Below are 19023 nucleotides of genomic sequence, written 5' to 3'. Positions count from 1 at the left end.
GTTCAGTTACACCAGTGTAAATCCCTAGTAACTCTGTCGGCTTCAGGATTTGGCTCATAGGCCAAGTACATTGGTGCATTCTTACACCTGGGCTGAATTTGGCCTGGTATGTTTTAAGTGCCCCAAAATTATTGAGCTTGATAGGGTTGACTTACATAGTTGGGAAGAATAAGTCCATCCACTACAGGAATCAGTGGATGAATGTCTATGACCAGGATTATGCAGGAGGCCAGATTCATTGATTCCAAGGTCCAAAGGACCATTGTGATCATCTAGTCTGACCTCCTGTATAACACAGGTCAGAGACCTGCCCCAAAACAATTCCTAGAGCAGATCTCTTACAAAAAACACCCAATCTTGATTTTAAAAGGGTCAGCGATGCAGAATCCACAATGACACTTGATAAATTATTCCAAGGATTAATTACTCTCACTGTTAAAATTTACACCTTATTACCAGTCTGAATTTGTCTCGCTTACAATTCTAGCCATTGAATTGTGTTAGACCAGGGATCGGCAACCTTTAGCATGCGGCTCACCAGGGTAAGCAACCTGGTGGGCCGGGCCGGCTTGTTTACCTGCCGTGTCCACAGGTTCAGGCAATCGTGGCTCTCACTGGCCGCGGTTTGCCACTCCAGGCCAATAGGGGCTGTGGAAAGCGGCGCGGGCCAAGGGATGTGCTGGCCGCTGCTTCCCACCACCCCCATTGGCCTGGAGCGGTGAACCGTGGCCAGTGGGAGCCACGATTGCCTGAATCTGCGGACGCGGCAGGTAAACAAATCGACCCGGCCCGCCAGGGTGCTTACCCTGCTGGGTCTCGTGCCATAGGTTGCTGATTCTTGTGTTAGACCTTTCTCTGCTAGACTGAAGAGCCCATTATTAAATATGTTTCCCAGGTAGATACTTGTAGACTGTGATCCAGTCACCCCTTCACCTTTTCTTTGTCAAACTAAAAAGATTGAACTCTTTGAGTCTATCACTATGAGGCAGGTTTTCTGATCCTTTAATTGTTTTCATGACTCTTCTCTGAACCCTCTGTATTTTATCAACATCCTTCTTTAATTGTGGGCTCCAGAACTGGATACAGTATTCCAGCAGTGGTTGCACCAATGCCAAATAGGGAGGTAAAATAACCTCTCTAGTCCTACTCTAGATTCCCCTGTTTATGCATCCCAGAATTACATTAGCTCTTTTGGCAACAGCATCACATTGAGTGCTCCTGTTCAGCTGATTATCCACCACAGTCCCCAAATCTTTTTCAGAATCACTGATTTCCAGGATAGAGTCCCCGAGCCTGTAAGTGTGGCCTGCATTCTTTGGTCCTAGATGTATACATCTACATTTAGCTGTATTAAAATGTACATTGTTTGCTCGCATCTAGTTTACCTAGTGATCCCGCTCTCTCTGAATCAGTGACCTGTCCTTGTCTTTGTTTATTGCTCTCCCAATTTTTGTCTCATCTGCAAACTTTATCAGTGATGATTTTGTTTTCTTCCAAGTAGGGCTATCAAGTGATTTAAAAAAATTAATTGCACGTTAAAAACATTAATTGCGTGATTAATCATGCTGTTAAACAATAATAGAATACCATTTAAATAATTTTTGATGTTTTCTACATTTTCAAATATATTGATTTCAATTACAATACAGAATACAAAGTGTACAGTGCTCACTTTTTATTTATTTTTGATTACAAACATTTGCAATGTAAAAATGATAAAATAAATAGTATTTTTTTCAATTATCCCATTACAAGTATTGTAGTGCAACCTTTATATCATGAAAGTTGAACTTACAAATGAAGAATTATGTACAAAAAATAATGACTTTGTTTTTGAATGCAATGTAAAACTGTAGAGCCTACAAGTCCACTCAGTCCCAGGGCCGCCCAGAGGATTCAGGGGGCCTGGGGCAAAGCAATTTCGGAATACTATACAATACTATATTCTCGTGGGGGCCCCTGTGGGGCCCGGGGCAAATTGCCGCACTTCCCCCCACCCCCCACCCACGGGCGGCCCTGGGAAAAATAAATCTTCCACACCTCGGCACAAACCCAGTTTTGAGAAAACTTCTTTACAAGGTATCACTGGTTCTCAGCATCAGCTAGTGCTAAAAGGCACTAAAGCTCATTAAAAGGGTTGGACAAATATTTTCCGTCAAAACTTTTTTTGGATCAAAAACTAGGGGGTTTTAAAAAGCAGAAAAAATCACGGACAATGTCTGCTTTCCTTCAAAATGTGTTGTGTTGTTTTTTTTTTTAATTAAAAAGCTGAAATTAGTCTGCCAAAACCTGAATATGGTTTGGGGTTTCAGAAGTGTGTGGTCAAATATTTGCTACTTGCTATGTTTGATTGTTTAAAGAAACAATAAACAAATTCTGCTTAAAAAAAAATCCAAAACTTTTGAACCACTTCAGCTTGTGACCAAACGCGTGAGCCCATCCAGTCAGAGATTTTTCCAGGTTTCTGATACTCTGCTGGCTTCCTTGACTCATATCTGTCTCCACAACTTTGGGTTAATTTAGGTTAGAACATAAGAACAGGCATACTGGGTCAGACCAAAGGTCCATCCAGCTCAGTATCCTGTCTACCGACAATGGCCAATGCCCCAGAGGGAGTGAACCTAACAGTTAATGATCAAGTGATCTCTCTCCTGCCATCCATCTCCATTCACCCTCTGACAAACAGAGGCTAGGGGCACCATTCCTTACCCATCCTGGCTAATAGCCATTAATGGACTTAACCTCCATTTCCGAGAGACTTAACCTCTGTTTCCTAGAGACTGGCTCCATGGGGTCCCTCACAAACTGGAGACGGTTACTGGGGTTTGTCTTTAGTATAGCTTATGTACATATTCCACAAACTGAGCATTTGAGCTTGTTCCAGAATCTGGGATGAGCCTATGTCGTGAAAACTGAAATGCTCAAAATAGCACATGCATGTGAATGGACACAGGGTGCTAAAATTAAATTAACCCAGGGGGGTCTCAAACTGGGGGTTGGGACCCCTCAGGGGGTCACGAGGTTATTACTGGGGGTCGCGAGCTGCCAGCCTCCACCTCAAACCCCACTTTGCCTCCAGCATTTATAATAGTATTAAATATATAAAAAAGTGTTTTTAATTTATAAGGGTGGGGGTCGCACTCAGAGGTTTGCTATGTGAAAGGGGTCACCAGTACAAAAGTTTGAGAAACACTGAATTAACCCCTCTGAAGCCTCAGGGAATGCAGAGAGGGGGGTCTCCCTTGCTAGGGTTGGGTAGGAGGTAGGTGGTGTAGGATATTGCTCTTCTCATATGATCCCTCCCACAGTGGCTAATTTTAAATGAAGCTACACTCCCCTGACATGAATCTCCCTATGGCACTGAAATTAATTTGACATTTGAGAAGTGAAAGGGACGGCAGCCCTAATGGAAAAGCTAACAGCTTGGCTCTTCTGCAAGCCTCAAACTGCTGATGAGCTTTAGGGTAGGGAAGGCTGTGCCTCCCAAACAGCCTGGCCCTGCCCCCTATCTGACTCCCATCCACATCCACTGCCCCCCGACTGCCCGCCACTCTCAGAATCCCCAACCCATCCTGCTCCTTGTCCCCTCACCGTCCCCCAGAGACCTCCCCCCAACCACCATCCCGGGACCCCACCCCCACAGCCCCCCCCCTGCTCCCAGTCCCCTGACTGCCCCGACCCCTATGCAGCCCCCGGCTGAGTCCTGACAGACCCCCAGAATGCCCATGATCCAACCCCCCCCGTTCCCTGTCCCCTGAGCACCCCCCAACCTCTGCCCCTCCCTGCCCCTTATCCAACCCCCCGGGCCCTGGGCCCCTTACCCCCGGCTCCTCCCTCAGCGCGCCGCATCCAGGACAGCACTGCAGCGTGGCTCCGGTGGGGCCTGAGCTCCTCCCTGCTCAGAGCCGTGTGGTAAGGGGGCGGGGCTGCAAGCTCCAGCGGGGCCTGAGCTCCCGTCACTCGGCCCGGAGCTCATAGCCCCGCCCCCTTACCACGCGGCTCCAAGCGGGGAGGAGCTCAGGCTCCACCTGGATGCGCTGAGGCTCCGGGAGAGGGGCGGATGCGGGGTCGGGCCAGGGCCAGGGAGGGAGCCTCAGCCCTTCTCGTGTGGGCCCCTGCGGAGCCCGGGGCCTGGAGCAAATTGCCCAACTTGCCCCTCCCCCCCCCGGGCAGCCCTGCTCAGTCCTACTTCTTGTTCAGCTAATCGCTCAGACAAACAAGTTTGTTCACATATGTGGGAGATAATGCTGCCCACTTCTTGTTTACAATGTCATCTGAAAGTCAAAACAGGCATTTGCATGGCACTGTTGTAGCCGGCGTCGCAAGATATTTATGTGCCAGATGCGCTAAAGATTCAAATGTCCCTTCATGCTTTAACCACCATTCCAGAGGATATGTGTCCATGTTGATGATGGGTTCTGCTCGATAACGATCCAAAGCAGTGCAGACCGAAGCGTGTTCATTTTCATCATCTGAGTCAGATGCCACCAGCAGATGGTTGATTTTCTTTTTTGGACGTTCGGGTTCTGTTGTTTCTTCACTGGAGTGTTGTCTTTTAAGACTTCTGAAAGCATGCTCCACACCTAGTCCCTCTCAGATTTTGGAAGGCACTTCAGATTCTTAAACCTTGGGTCAAGTGCTGTAGCTATTTTTAGAAATCTCACAAACATCTCTTTGTGTTTTGTCAAATCTGCATTGAAAGTGTTCTTAAAACGAACATGTGCTGGGTCATCATCTGAGATTGCTATAACATGATATATATGGTAGAATGTGGGTAAAACAGACCAGGAGACATACAATTTTCCCCCAAGGAGTTCAGTCACAAATTTAATTAATGCATTATTTTTTTAATGAGCATCATCAGCATGGAAGCATGTCCTCTGGAATGGTGGCTAAAGCATGAAGGGGCACGCAAATACTGAGCATATCTGGCACATAAATACCTTGCAATGCCGGCTACAAAAGTGCCATGCAAATACCTGTTCTCACTTTCAGATGACATTGTAAATAAGAAGCAGGCAGCATTTTCTCCCATAAGTGTAAATAAACTTGTTTGTCTTAGTGATTGGCTGACCAAGAACTATGACTGAGTGCACTTGCAGATGCTAAAGTTTTATACTGTTTTGTTTTTATGTAACAAAAAAAATCTACATTTGTAAGTTGTACTTTCATGATAAAGAGAATGCACTACAGTACTTGTATGAGGTAAATTGAAAAATACTATTTCTTTTATCATTTTTACAATGCAAGTATTTTTAATAAAAATAATAATATAAAATGAGCACTGTACACTTTGTATTCTATGTTGTAATTGAAATCAATATAATTGAAAATATAGAAAAACATCCAAAATATTTAATACATTTCAATTGGTATTCTATTGTTTAACAGTGTGATTAAAGCTGCAATTAAATTGTGATGAATTTTTTTTAGTTAATCGCGTGAGTGAACTGCGATTAATTGACAGCCCTACTTCCAAGTCATTGATAAAAATGTATCTTCTGATTTTAAAATCTATTAATGTAATGGTAGTTCTAATCCTAGTACTTTTTAGCATAGGCACTGCCGTTTGGACTATACTACCTAGAATCTGCAACAAGGAGTAATAATTATTAACATTATCATTTGTAACCTACATAGAATCATAGATGTGCTTGGCACTTTACAATATAGATAAAGACTGAGTCTCTGTCCCGAAGACCTTACAATCTAAGCTGGTCATCCTGCAAAATCATACGATCATAAGTAGTCCCAATGCTTCAATGGACTGTTCATGTGTATTAAGTTAAGCAGATGCATACATTTTTGTACAATTGGACCTTTGTGCAGATGAGACAACAGTAAGAAAGTGAATTAAGAGGAGGGAAGCATGTGGGAGAAGACCGTGTGATTATGAGTATATGTGCTTATCTAGAAGGGAATATGACATGCTTACAACCGTGACTATGCATCAAGATGATGAATGTTTCTAAAAATAAGTTATATTTTGGGTTTGTCGCTGTGCTCAGTGGATTTTTAGCTGTACAGCCAAGGTTGGTGTGTTTCTTTACAAAAATTAAACCCTACGGAGTGTGGTGTATTGTACATATCTGTCTTGTTATACAATTCCCAGCACCCTGCATGTTACAGAGAAATGCCAACACTTCTTTGGATGCTGAATCCTGAGGTTTTGGCAGCTTTGGGCTTTTAGATTCACCTATCACAGTGTATTTTCCTCCTTGGTGTATCAATGACACACCTCTGCTAGGAATTATTACTGGTGCTGGTTAAGCACCTTAGCAGTAAGTTCTAACTTGGGTGGGCTATTGTTTTGTATCTCACATGTCAGAACCCTCCTCCACCGATCAACTTGAGCCTCTGGTTCTGTCATTTGCTTGCCACCTACACTTAAGGTGTATTTGCTGTGGTGCCCCGGAGGCATGCTCTGACCTGTGATTCACTGGTCGATGGACACCTGTATTCTGCTGGCTATTGATGCATTGCTTGTGACATGAACTCGTGCACTGTGTCTAGCTTTTGATGGAGAGGTGCCCACATTAATTTACAGTAATTGGTCTTTTGCAGGCCATGGCACAAAGAGACCAACTGACTGAATGGGCTATGAAGAGTGGTCCCAATGGGGGAAATTGGCACTGCCATCGTCTGAGCCAGCCCTGTCCTTTGGCTCAGTGGAACACTTTGGTCTTTGGGGCTGTCAGTCTGTCTTGTTTCACAGCACTAAATTAAATGTTAAAGGATAAGGCACCAGGCTGGGAATTAGGAACCCTGGGTTCATTTTCTGGCTTTGCCACCACCACCTTGCATGGCTTTTGGCAAGTCACTTCATCTCTCTTTGCCTCAATTTCCCCATCTGTACAATGGGAATAACTACACTTGCTTTCTCCCACCCTTTGTTTGTCTCATCTCTTCAGATCATAAGTCCTTTGAAGCAGGGGTTGTCTCTTAGCAGGTATGTGCAGTGCCTAGAACAAATCAGACCTGATCCTAATTGGGGCCTCTAGGCAACCATATTCCACACTTGAATCACTGTACTCTGTGGGGACCCTTGAAGAGCAGTACTTTTCCAGGATATGAATGTTGCTCTGTGGCCTTGTTGATCCTGTCAGCCTCTTTCAATGGACACCAGTGCCCCAAGAGCCTCCCTCTTTTGCCCTTGTTGGGTCAGCACTGTTCTTTCCTGGAACCAGCACCCGTTCCAAGGAATGCCATTTCTTCCCCTCTGGGGGAGGTGGGCTTTGCAGGGACCCCACCAAAGCTGTTGATCTGCTGCCCTCTTGGCTGCATTTCCGTCCTCCTCCCTTCCTTTCTTGTTTTCTTCTTTGTAGTTACATTAAGATGAATGAACCAGTTGTGAAACCCCGAGGCCCTCCAGGGACAGATTTCAGATGTTTATTCTTCTCTCACCAATGAAAAGAGAAGGAAAGAAAATGATCAAAAAATCTGCTGCTGTGTCCAAGTGTATAATTAACCCTTTGGGGCCCGGAATGAGTCTGCATACAGGAAACCCTGCACTATCAGGAGCTCTGACTCCAGACATCAAAGGGTTAGTGTCAGCACTGAGTACTGGGAAGGTAAAAGAGGCCATTGTACAGCAGAGCTTGGTACCAGGGTTTCTGGATGGATTCAGAGAGCACGTGTGGATACACTCGGTGTGGATGGCAGCTCCTTCCCCAGATAGCCCAGCTGGAGGGATGGGGGATAGCTGGATGTACACAGCCCCACCACACGGCTCTCCAGATTCTTCACCAGCTGTGAATTCAGAGCTTCTCAGACCAGTGATTGAAAAAGAATCTGGTCAATTGACTCCTTTACTCAGAGTCATAGATTAGGCCAAGGGTTTCTGAGACTTTGACTCTTGCTTGTAAATAGGGCTGGCTCCAGGCACCAGCTAAGGAAGCAGGTGCTTGGGACGGCCAATACAAAGGGGCGGCACGTCCGGGTCTTCGGCGGGAATTCGGCGGCAGGTCCCTCAGTCCCTCTCTTCCTCTTTGAGCTGCCGCCGAAGTGCTGCTGAAGAGGAAGAGAGGGAGTGAAGGACCCGTCGCCAAACTGCCGCCAAAGAATGGAGCGGCTCGATTGAGCTGCCACCAAAGTGTTGCCAATCGTTTTTTTGGGGGGTTTTTTGCCACTTGAAGTAGCAAAAAACCTGGAGCCGGCCCTGCTTGTAAAACTGGGGTGCTGTTGGTTTGTGGATCTCTAAGGCCTTGTCTACAAATGCCTAGTGTAGCCTCTCTGGTGAGATCTGAACTGGTGTAAATAGTGCAGACTCCTGTAGACACAGATGCAGCTACATCAGGGGTTGAAATTCCAGTGTAGACAAGGCCTAAAACCTAGAAGGGATGCTGGCATTAGGTTGACCAATTCACTACCCATCCTGGCTATTAAATCCCCAAGCTCTGTTATGAAAAATATTAGATTATAGCCTTAGAAGCGATGAATCTATGAACCATCTTGGTCTGTTTCTACAGTAAGTTTGTTATGTCACCAAAAACCTTGAAAACCCCCAATTGGTTCTTTTAGCTTAAAGACGGGTTAAAAAAAAACAAATTTTGTCTCCAACTCTTGCTTATTCTTTCCAAGTGGCTGAGCTGGTTTTTGTTACTTTTATCCCACTTTGGACAACCCTTAGTGTAGACCAGGGGTTCTCAAACTTCACTGCACTGCGACCCCCTTCTGACAACAAAAATTACTACAAGACCCCAGGAGTGGGGACCAAAGCCTGAGCCTGCCCAAGCTCTGCCACCCCAGGTGGGGAGAATCAAAGCCAAAGCCAAAGCCCAAGGGCTTCATCCCCAGGCCCCTGCCATCCAGGGTGGAAGCCCTCGAGCTCTGGCTTTGGCCCTGGGTGGTGGGGCTCAGGCTTTGGCCCTGGGCCCCAGCAAGTCTAATGCCAGCCCTGGCAACCCTACTAAAATGGGGTTGTGACCCACTTTGGGGTCCTGACCCATAGTTTGAGAACTGCTGGTGTAGACCTTGGTACAATATTCCCCTTCCCCTGCCTGGCAGAAAAGTGCATTCCCCTCCCTGCCACAACATCTCCCTCCCTCTTTGAGTTTGCATTTGCCTAGGATACTGCCCCAGTTCAGGGCCATCCCTTTCCTCCCCCTCCGCCCTCCTCCCCCCTGCTGCCAGGAGTCTGGGGGCTGTGTTCTCATTCCCTGCGGCTCTAGCACTTCCCAGCTCTAATGACTCTCTCTATTTTATAGAGACAAGGTGGGACTAGCATGGCTACAACAACCCTGCATACAACATCTGTGTGTTTTACTCCTCTCAGGTTACCTTCAAAAGGTGCTGAAGAACCACACAGCCCACGCCTGTGATGGGGAGCAACTGGGAGTCATTTGTCCCCACAAGACCTCCATTAGCATCCTATCTGCATTTTATGGGCGTCGAGTGCCCAGCCAGAACCTCTGCCCGAGTACTGGCAATATCTCTGGTGAGAGCATCATGTGTGTATCTGCCACAGCCCGCCAGGTAAAAGCAAAAACATCCTTGAAATTCACAAGTAACAACATTCTAAGGGAGTGCAGGAAACCAGGGCAGTACCATGCATGGAGGTGTTCAGGGTGACATGGGATACTTTTGGGTTCAGGCAAGGGAGATTAGATTGTCTGATTGGGGGCCCCCAAAGTGCTCCCACATCTGCCAACTGGCCCTCAAACACTGTAGCCTCAGGTCCCATCCCAAAAAATGGTGGGTGGTTTGGGACCTTGTAGTGAACTCTCGCCCCTTACCTATACATGCAGAAGGAATTCAGGATGCTCTTTTACCAGTGGAGTGATGAAAGGTACTGACACAATGGGACCTTCTGTGATGGATTGGGTGGGTTCACCTCCTGGAACTGCATTTGAAGATATAAATCTAGGAAGAGGCGTTACAGATTCATTTTAACCAAGATGAATTTTGGAATATGCATACAAAAAATTAATGGTGAGAAATTTATCCATGTTAGGGCTTAACCCAGAGACGAAGGATGGTCCAGTTGCTGTGTAACCCCAAAAAATTGATTCTGGGATGCCGCTCCAATAATCTATCCCCATTAAACTGTCCTTCCCGAGATATAAGTTTCCAGGGTTGTTAAGGAAACACTAAAGGACACGGATATAACCTTCGGATAAAGAAATTGACACAGGAAGTATTGTTTTTCAAAACAACGTAACTAATAATCCCTAATACACTGTATCCTAAAAATTCTAAACAAAAAACACAAAATCCCTTGTTGCAAGTTTAAAGAGCATTTAAACCACAATAGTATATAGTTTATGATTCTAAGCAAAGTGCTTTGTTACAAGTGGCCAGTTTGTAACAAATCGCAGACAGTTGTTCTTTCAATCAGTGGTTCTTAACCTTTCTAGACTACTGTACCCTTTTTAGGTGTCTGATTTGTCTTCTGTACCCCAAGTTTCACCTCACTTAAAAACTACTTGCTTACAAAATCAGACATAAAAATACTAAAGTGTCACAGCACACTTACTGAGAAATTGCTGCCTTTCTCATTTTTATCATATAATTATAAAATAAATCAGTTGGAATATAAATATTGTACTTACATTTCAGTGTGATATTGAGCCTGTTTTTTTCACTTGTGAGCCTTGTCTGAAGCCCAAGCCTTGCTGTCCAGGGCTGAAGCCCTGCATGCCACCAGCTGATTTTGGCTCTGCACTTGCAACCCCATCCCGTGACCCCCATGGAGGCTTCAAACCCCAGGTTGAGAAACACTGATCTAGATGAGTTGAGTACCTCCTGGAAGACCTTTGAGTACCCCTGGTTGAGAACCACTGCTTTAAATTTCACACAAGTAAAATACAATTAAAAGACACACACTTCTAGCATACACATGTTAAATACTATGCTAGACTACACTACACTAAAAATTATATTAAAACTGGCAAGCTTACTTTATAAATCCATTGGTATCCCTTTATATCACTACTGCTGCTGTGATAAATCTTTTACTATTCTTCTTTAATTGCAGTTCAGCTCCTGGTCAGTCAGCTCTGCTCTGTCTCTCTCTCTGCAGCTTTTCTGACTTCTTTGGCTACTCTTACTGGTTTCCAATTCCTCCGTCTGCTCCCGACTGAATTCCCCTCTCTCTCTCTCTGACTCGGACTCTGAAACTGCCTGCTGGCAGCTGGCCTTTTATGGTGCACTTGTGGCTCTCTCCTAATATACCTTTCTATTCTTAGAAGCAATTACCTCACTTGCACATGCCCAGTATCAACCATTAGTTTAGGAAATGTAAATTTCAGAGATTTAAATAAGAAAGATCATGATTTTTAATTTACTGGGGCTAATATAGAACCAAAGGAAATCATTGTTTTCCTTTGACTCTGGATACTCGAGCCATGTATGGTGGAGGTGAATGCCAAGAGATTCTTTGAGAGGTGCTTTTATTGTGTAGAGTCCAATAGCAAAAGAATTTTTAAATCTAATTAAATACTTCCTTAACATTGCACTTTTGCTGGGAAGAGATCTGCCTTCACATGGGCTTATGAAGGAAAGAGATTGTGTGTCAAAGAGTCAGAAAGCCAGATAGAGGCACAGGTTCTTTGACATTAGCAGTAACTAACTTTTCATTCTGTGTGTCACCATTTTAAGGAGGGGTGTCTGGATAGGAAACTAGGAGATATGTTGGGGTTTTAAAGCAACTGAACCTCACCCACCCCACTAGGTTCTGACAACTACTGTGAAAATTGTTTGAGGTGGGTGGCATCCTCTGACTGTCTGGAACATGCAGTGACTTTTCTAACACCAGTTAGATCCTCATCACAATCACAGTGGAATGTTTTTATTTAGTGACAGGCCATTTCACCATTTAGTGCAAGCTGATCTTCATCCTCTTCATTTAATAGAAACATTCTTGACTGTCCCAGCTGACATATCAGGGAGTCAAAATGGGGCTATGAGCCTAGACTGATCCTGGGTCTCTGATCTCATGAGCCAGGGGACTTTATACTTGTGAAATTTTATTGCCTCTTGTTGGCTTATCTTGGGGATAGGATGCAACTGGGTTTTGCTATTGAATTGAGAGCTATGACTTGTTTTGTAGCTGAGCCTATGGTAACACCACTAAGCTCCTTTTTACTCACTATCACCTCCTTGTTCTAGATTCACCAGGAGAGTGGAAATCCTTGTCCTTGTGCCTTTGGCTGCCAAGGGCAGCGGGACTTAAAGAGAATATTAGAGCAAGAGGTGTGCAGAGCAGCCCAGGAGAACTAAGAGCTGATCAGAACCTTCCTTATAACCTCAGACTGAACCTTTCATAGTACACGTCTCACTAATAAGAGCAACCCTCCATAGGCAGTTAGGAGTGCCCTGGATGTCATGTTCCCTGAGTCAGGAATAGAATAAGGAATGAGGCCGACCGGGGATAGCAGTGTTACCATCTCCCCATAGCTCATAGTTATCATTCGTCTGACGAAGTGGGTATACACCCACAAAAGCTCATGCTTCAATACATCTGTTAGTCTATAAGGTGCCACAGGACTCTTTGCTGCTTTTACAGATCCACACTAACATGGCTACCCCTCTAATACTAGAGTTATCATAGTTATCCATCCAGAGTTATTCATCACCACTCTTAACATGGGTGACCGTTGGGGCAATCCCCTCAACCCTCAGAATCAACTAACTTTCCTGGCTGTCTGGAAACCAACCTGATTTCAATGAAAATAATGGTGCTGATAATGAGCATAAATCACACAACTCTTTCGAAGATTCCCCAGCGCAGCAGCTCTAGTTCTTTGTCTGCCATTTCACTTTTGACTTAATAAACACACCAAAGGCTTTTCACCCATGGGCTGGGCTTTCAATTTGCAACTTTTGTTCCCCATCAAACGTCTCACATCAGCCTGAGCTGTCCTTGTGTTGTGCCTCTCTTTAGTTACAACCCAGCTAGAGGAGGGTAGGGTAACTCCCTGGTTTCCCTCCAGCGACTGAATCTCCCTGGCCAATCCAAGTATGCAAACTAGAAAATATCATCTGGTCCAGCTGCTGATCATTTTAATCATGGATAAGCCTGTGATTCTGTCACAGAGGTCATGGAAGTCACAGATTCCATGACTTTCTGTGACCTCCGGGACTTCCAGAACAGTTGATACGGCCGACTCCAGGGCCACTCAAACAGATGGCCCCAGGACCAGCTGCTCCGGTGTCCCACGGCCAGCCACACCAGCCGCTGCTGGAACGGCCCCAGGGCCAGCTGCTCAGGCTGTCCCCAGGGCCAGCCGCATCGGCTGCTTCTTGAGTGTCCCCGGGCAGCTGGCTCCGGGGAGCGCCGGGGCCCCCTGAAGCAGAGATTCAGTCATGGGTATTTATAATAAAAGTCATGGACAGGTCTCACGCCGTGAATTTTTATTTATTGCCCGTGACCTGTCCATGACTTTTACCAAAAATACCTGTGACTAAATCTTAGCCTTAATCATGGATTGAGAGGCATAGTATTCACCAACTGACTCCTGCATGGGCATTGAAATGGCTCAGTTGTTTCTTCTGCAAACTTTACTGGCTTATTTTAGTTGGTCCTTCTGAAGCCCCACCCCCATGCTCTGCATAGCCAATGGGGACAGGAACCCTGTGCTTATCCACTTCCGGGTAATCTTTTTCTATGAACATTGAGGACGAGCTGTGACCCTAGCTGTACATATCACATTGTATGTATTATGCTTATTGATTGCAGGGTCCATTGACTTAAGGTATTGAGGCTTAAGTGTGAAATGGGTCAAAGTTGTTTTCCATTTGTGTCATTACAGATACAGTGTAGAGGGAACCAGTCACCAGGTTTGGAGGCTTATTGAGTTATTTGTCATTATGGCCTGTAGCCATCAGTCCCCTATTCCTGCCACTTGTGGGGCCCACTGACTTTCCCTTACTCACCACAACCAGGATGCAGGGCATTTCTTAGAGGGCTTTCTAAACCAAGTGCTCTGGGGAATGTGCCCTTCCCCCCCCCCCCCCAACTGCCTCTCACGAGGTCAGAAGGCTGCCGGCCCTTTAAGGGAAGTCCCTATGCTAGACGCATGAAGTCATTCAAGCCTCCAGTGATCTCATTGTACACAAAGATGATAGGATTAGAACCAAAGAAATGGTATGTAAATAACAGCTCTGGTGTGACACTCCATCAAGGGTCACCCTAGGGCTAAGTACAAGGAATAAGAGACATCTCACAATTTTAGAGAGCACTTTTTCACCCTCCTAGGGGGTCTCAGAGACACCACTCTGTGGCTTTCAGCTCAGCCCAGCACACATATACATTCCAGGTTTCTATCTGGCCCCACCATGGGAATCAGTAATGCACTTATCCCAGCAGCCCTCTGTGAGGCAGGGCTATGTGTCTCATTTTACAAGGTGTGGAATTAAGGCTCAGAGAGATTAAGGAGTTTGTCCATAGTAACATGTGGCAGAGGAGGGAATCAAACCCTCCCCCAGCCTAGACAAATGCTCTAATCACTGAACCATCCTTTCTCTCCGCAGCATGCCTGGCTTGTCTGCTGGGGTCTAGCCCTGAACTGATCCAGGATTGTTTCCAGGGCGGTAGCTAAACTCTCTCATTGCCTAGTCTACCTTTGCATCTCATCACCTCTACTAAGCATCCTGGATCTTGCAGGCTGCCTGCTTTTTGGGGTAGTCATAAAGACCAGGCTTTGGCAAATGTCTTGTCTTGGTGTGTGGGGTCACCCTGAAACCAGTGCAGCCTGCTTTGAAAGATGCAGGGCAGATATAACACCAGATCGGAATGACCTGATTGGATACACAGCCCTCAGACAGTGGAGTCCTGTCAGGAGCCTTGGATTTCATGTGGCATTTTTCTATTGTCATATCTAGTGTAGGCTCTTGCCAGCACTGGTTTTAGAAACAACGGACACCTGAAAGAGTGTGCATGGGCACAGCAGTAGAAGAGACACAGAGAGTCATATATGGCCCAGAAGTGAAACTGCAGCTCATAAATTTTGGAGTGTCTGGGACTCTAAGGCCTCTTTGCCTGCACATGTTCCTTTCGGCTGTGGTTTCATTGCTAAGTTCAGTACTACCCCCTCATTGTACATGGGGATCTGTAAGTGCTAATACAGAATGTTTTGCCCTAGGCTTCCACTTGTTCTGCCCATAGTAAATAGGAGAGCTGTGCTGCCCCAGGCCGGTAGTGTCCTTTTAAAATAATTCTTCTCAACATGTGTCTCCATCGGTGGAGCTTTGGAAGCTAGGTAGGGAGAATGTCAAAGAATTGTTCCATATTGGCTAAATTTAAAGTAGCATCAGTAGATAGAAAGGGATTATTGTATGTGACCTTTCTGGTTTTAGCTTTTTCCTAAAAAATAAATAAAAAAAATAAAAAAGGCTTCAGGGAACCAGGAAGCCATATTTGGCACTGGTGTGGCCGTTGCTGGAATATTGTGTCCTGTTCTGGTGCCCACAATTCAAAAAGTGTGCTGATAAATTGGAGAAGGGTCAGAGAAGAGTGATGAGAAAACTTAAAGGATTGGAAAACCTGCCTTGTGGTGATAGACTCAAGGAGTTCAATCTATTTAGCTTAACAAACAGAGGTTAAAGGTTTCAGAGTAGCAGCCGTGTTAGTCTGTATCCGCAAAAAGAACAGGAGTACTTGTGGCACCTTAGAGACTAACAAATTTATTTGAGCATAAGCTTTCGTGGGCTACAGACGCATCCGAAGAAGTGGGCTGTAGCCCACGAAAGCTTATGCTCAAATAAATTTGTTAAGTCTCTAAGGTGCCACAAGTACTCCTGTTCTTTTTAGAGGTTAAAGGGCGACTTGATTAGTCAGTAGACCATGGGGAACAAACATTTAATAATGGGCTCTTTAGTCTAGCAGAGGAAGGTCTTACACGATCCAATGGCTGGAAGTTGAAGCTAGACTAATTCAGACTGGAAATAAGGCAAACATTTTTAACAGTGAGTAATTAACCACTGGACAATGTACCAAGAATCATGGTGGATTCTCCATCACTGACTATTGTTAATTCAAGAAGGGATGTTTTTCTAAGAGATCTGCTCTAGGACTTATTGTGGGGATGTTCCCTGGCTTGTGTTATACGGGGGTCAGACCAGATGATCACAATGGCCCCTTCCCACCTTGGAATCTGTGAATCTCTGAAAAGACTGGAGTAAGATAAATGAGAAATAGGCTCCTGACTCTCTAAATCTTTCCCCTGTCTCTGAGTGAATGGCAGCTGTAGGGGTCAGGCCAGAACTTCTTGGGTTGACCACAGGCTCAGAATGCAGTAGATCAGTTTAGATTAAATGAGGTTAGACCAGCCAATCAGTTCTTATCCCTGATTTGGCTATTTCTGGGTCTCCCAATGCCATTCCCGGCTGCTACCAAGCTTTCAGTAATGCCATTCTGGGGTGGGTTTTTTTTCCTTGCCCTCTGCAAAGCTGGGAACAGGCACCCAGGCACTCCCATTAGAAAAAATCCCCAGCATCTTGCTGCAGGCTCTTCTAAACCTCTCTCTAGAGTTGGTGAACTGTGGAGCCTAGGGAGCTCTGGAAACGCTCGTACAGAGTTAAGCTCCTCCTTGCTCTGCCTATTCAATGGAAGAGCTGACATTGTCCTCTTAAAATAATTCTTTCAAATCTGGTTCCACCTCAGGCCTGGCTTTGGTTGCATATATGGGGCTTCCATTGACTGAGGTTGGAGCAAAGCCAGTATTTTACCTAAGGACTGCAGTGAAAATGAGCCTTCTCTGTGTGTGCTAAACCCCATGTCTCTGGGATGCATGGGCTCTGCTGAGAGTAGTGGGGAGGGACTGGGGAATGTTTCCCCCAAGGAACTCACCATATTGAAGTCCAAAGCAGGAGTGCCTCCATCTTGGGACAATCACCCCCAAACTTCTTTTCAAACTGTTTGTTGTATTTTAAGAAGGGGCTTTTGAGCGCCTGCTCCAGCCCATCACTGGAGATCACGCAGGATGACTAACGCCATGACCCTTGGATTAGTTCAGCTCAGATCCTGCATGCTGCAACCAGCTCCATCCTTTGCTGGAAACAATCCGCACAGAACTCCTCAACAGCCACGTCTGAATTTATTTTTTGTGTACGTTGATGGGTGTCTTTAGCCCCATTGGAGCACTGCTCCTTTAAAATACCTGACGCTGACCTGCTCAGCTCTGGGCCAAGAGGTCATGGGCTCAAATCCTACATGTCCCATGAGTTCAGGTCTGGAGCTTCGACCCAGTGCTGTCACTGTGGGGCATTTCTGTGTGGGTGTTGCACTGAGCACTCTTCTATTAACCTTGGTGTCTTGGTCAGTGTTCCTTCTTTGAGCATAAAACCAAGTGCTACAAGCCATAGCTTTCGGTGAGCTGCTGCTGTTGAGCTAAAATACATGTTGTGTTATAGTCTCTGGCTGCAGTGTTTGTGCTGCCAGCATCTAACTCAAGGATTTCTCTGTAAGACCAAATTCTACTCTGTTCAGGGAGCAACTGAGTTGCAGCCAGTAATTGTGTTTGCTTGTTGAACTATGCCTGTGAAGGGAGGAAGTGCCATCTAGTGGCCAGTGCCTGTAATAATCTATGCTGTTGAGAGTATATCACTTACCCGCTACTGAAAAGCAGCTGTGCATTCATGACACTGGAGCGGCACACGCAGCATTGTAATGCAAGACAGAAAAAATAAGCTGGCAGTCTTTAAACTGTGTGCAAGTCCTCATTGGAAAAGTCTGATTTAAAAGCCTGATGCCTAGTGGCTGCAGTAAAAGAAACAGGTCGGGAGAGCCCTGAGCCAAAGAGTGACAAAGCAGCAATACTTTGGAATGATGCAGGATCTCTTCTTAGCTTAGGGTCCCTTTGGTTTATCTGCTGATGAGCTAAGTTTCCAACAGTGTTCAGTATGTCTGAATGCCTTTACCTGGGAAGCTAAGGAGATTAATATACAGCTACAATGTCCAGCAAAACTGTGGCCCTATTTTCCTAATTCTCCATCTTTTGCAATACGAAACACTTGAATTATTTGAAGAAATCTATCCTTGGTTGGGACATGATCTAGCCATCTTGTTATACAAAGTGGTAGCTCTGTCCACCTCTTGAAACACACACAAATTGATTCTATAGGCATAACATTGCTATTATTTTTTATTCTTACTTTTATCGTAAATGGTATTTACGGTATAGTAAAAATGTTTGACTTTGAAGAAGGCATCGCCAATCTGAAAAGTGTTGAGAAAACTGGCCTAGAAGTTGGAATAAATGCCATGGTTAATGGAACCGGCAGATGGTTTTAACTTGAGACGAGCTGTGAACGTGAGGGCAGAGAAATAGTACAAAGGGACTGGATCAATGAAGCAGGACTGGAAGGGAGCTCCTGGGTCACCACACCCTGTCCCTTGCTGTTGCTGGTAACCCCTACCATATAATCCAGTCATAAATTTATCAAGATCCCTCTTAATCCCAGTTCCGTTGTTACCCCCACTGCTCCTGTTGGGAGGCTGTTCCAGAACCTCCCTCCTCTGACGGTTAGAAGCCTTCTTCCAATTTCCAACCTAGATTTATTCATGGCTAGTTTATCCCCATTTGTCCTTGGCCCACCATTGTCCTTTTGCATCTATAGCTCTCCTCCCTCCCTGGTGTTTGCTCCTGATGGATTTAATAGAGCACAACCAGCTCCCCACTAAACCTATGTTGGTTTAGTACAGCTCTTCCAGCCTCCTTGCATGAAATCGGCCCTTCCTTCCCCGATCATCCTTGTAGCCCTTCTCAACGCCAGTTCCCATTTGAATGCATCTTTCCTAAATCATAGAATATCAGGGTTGGAAGGGACCTCAAGAGGTCATCTAGTCCAACCCCCTGACTGATTTTTACCCCAGATCCCTAAATGGCCCCCTCAAGGATTGAACTCACAACCCTGGGTTTAGCAGGCCAATGCTCAAACCACTGACCTATCCCTCTAGGAGTGACTAGAATTGTGTGCAGTATTCCAGATGAGGCCTTGTGCAATGGTTTTAATATATGGTCAGAAAATAACCAGATTAGATTAAATTTGGAATAATCCAGGCCAGTATCTCTGTGAAAAGAT

General features: G+C 45.4%; 1 protein-coding gene across 1 annotated transcript in view; it reads left to right on the top strand.

The window, feature by feature from the left end:
* Positions 1–19023, top strand: part of LOC128843167 (protein eva-1 homolog C-like) — a 39132-nt gene that overhangs the window by 7972 nt on the left and 12137 nt on the right. Inside the window, exon 2 of the mRNA XM_054039760.1 lies at positions 9275–9474. Coding sequence (XP_053895735.1) covers positions 9275–9474 — 200 coding nt within the window. The remainder of the gene's footprint in view (positions 1–9274; positions 9475–19023) is intronic.

This window comes from Malaclemys terrapin, chromosome 9 (genome assembly GCF_027887155.1).
Source record: "Malaclemys terrapin pileata isolate rMalTer1 chromosome 9, rMalTer1.hap1, whole genome shotgun sequence".
Lineage (NCBI taxonomy): Eukaryota > Metazoa > Chordata > Testudines > Emydidae > Malaclemys > Malaclemys terrapin.
Note: the sequence above shows the minus strand (reverse complement) of the source record. Positions and strands in the feature narration are given on the sequence as shown.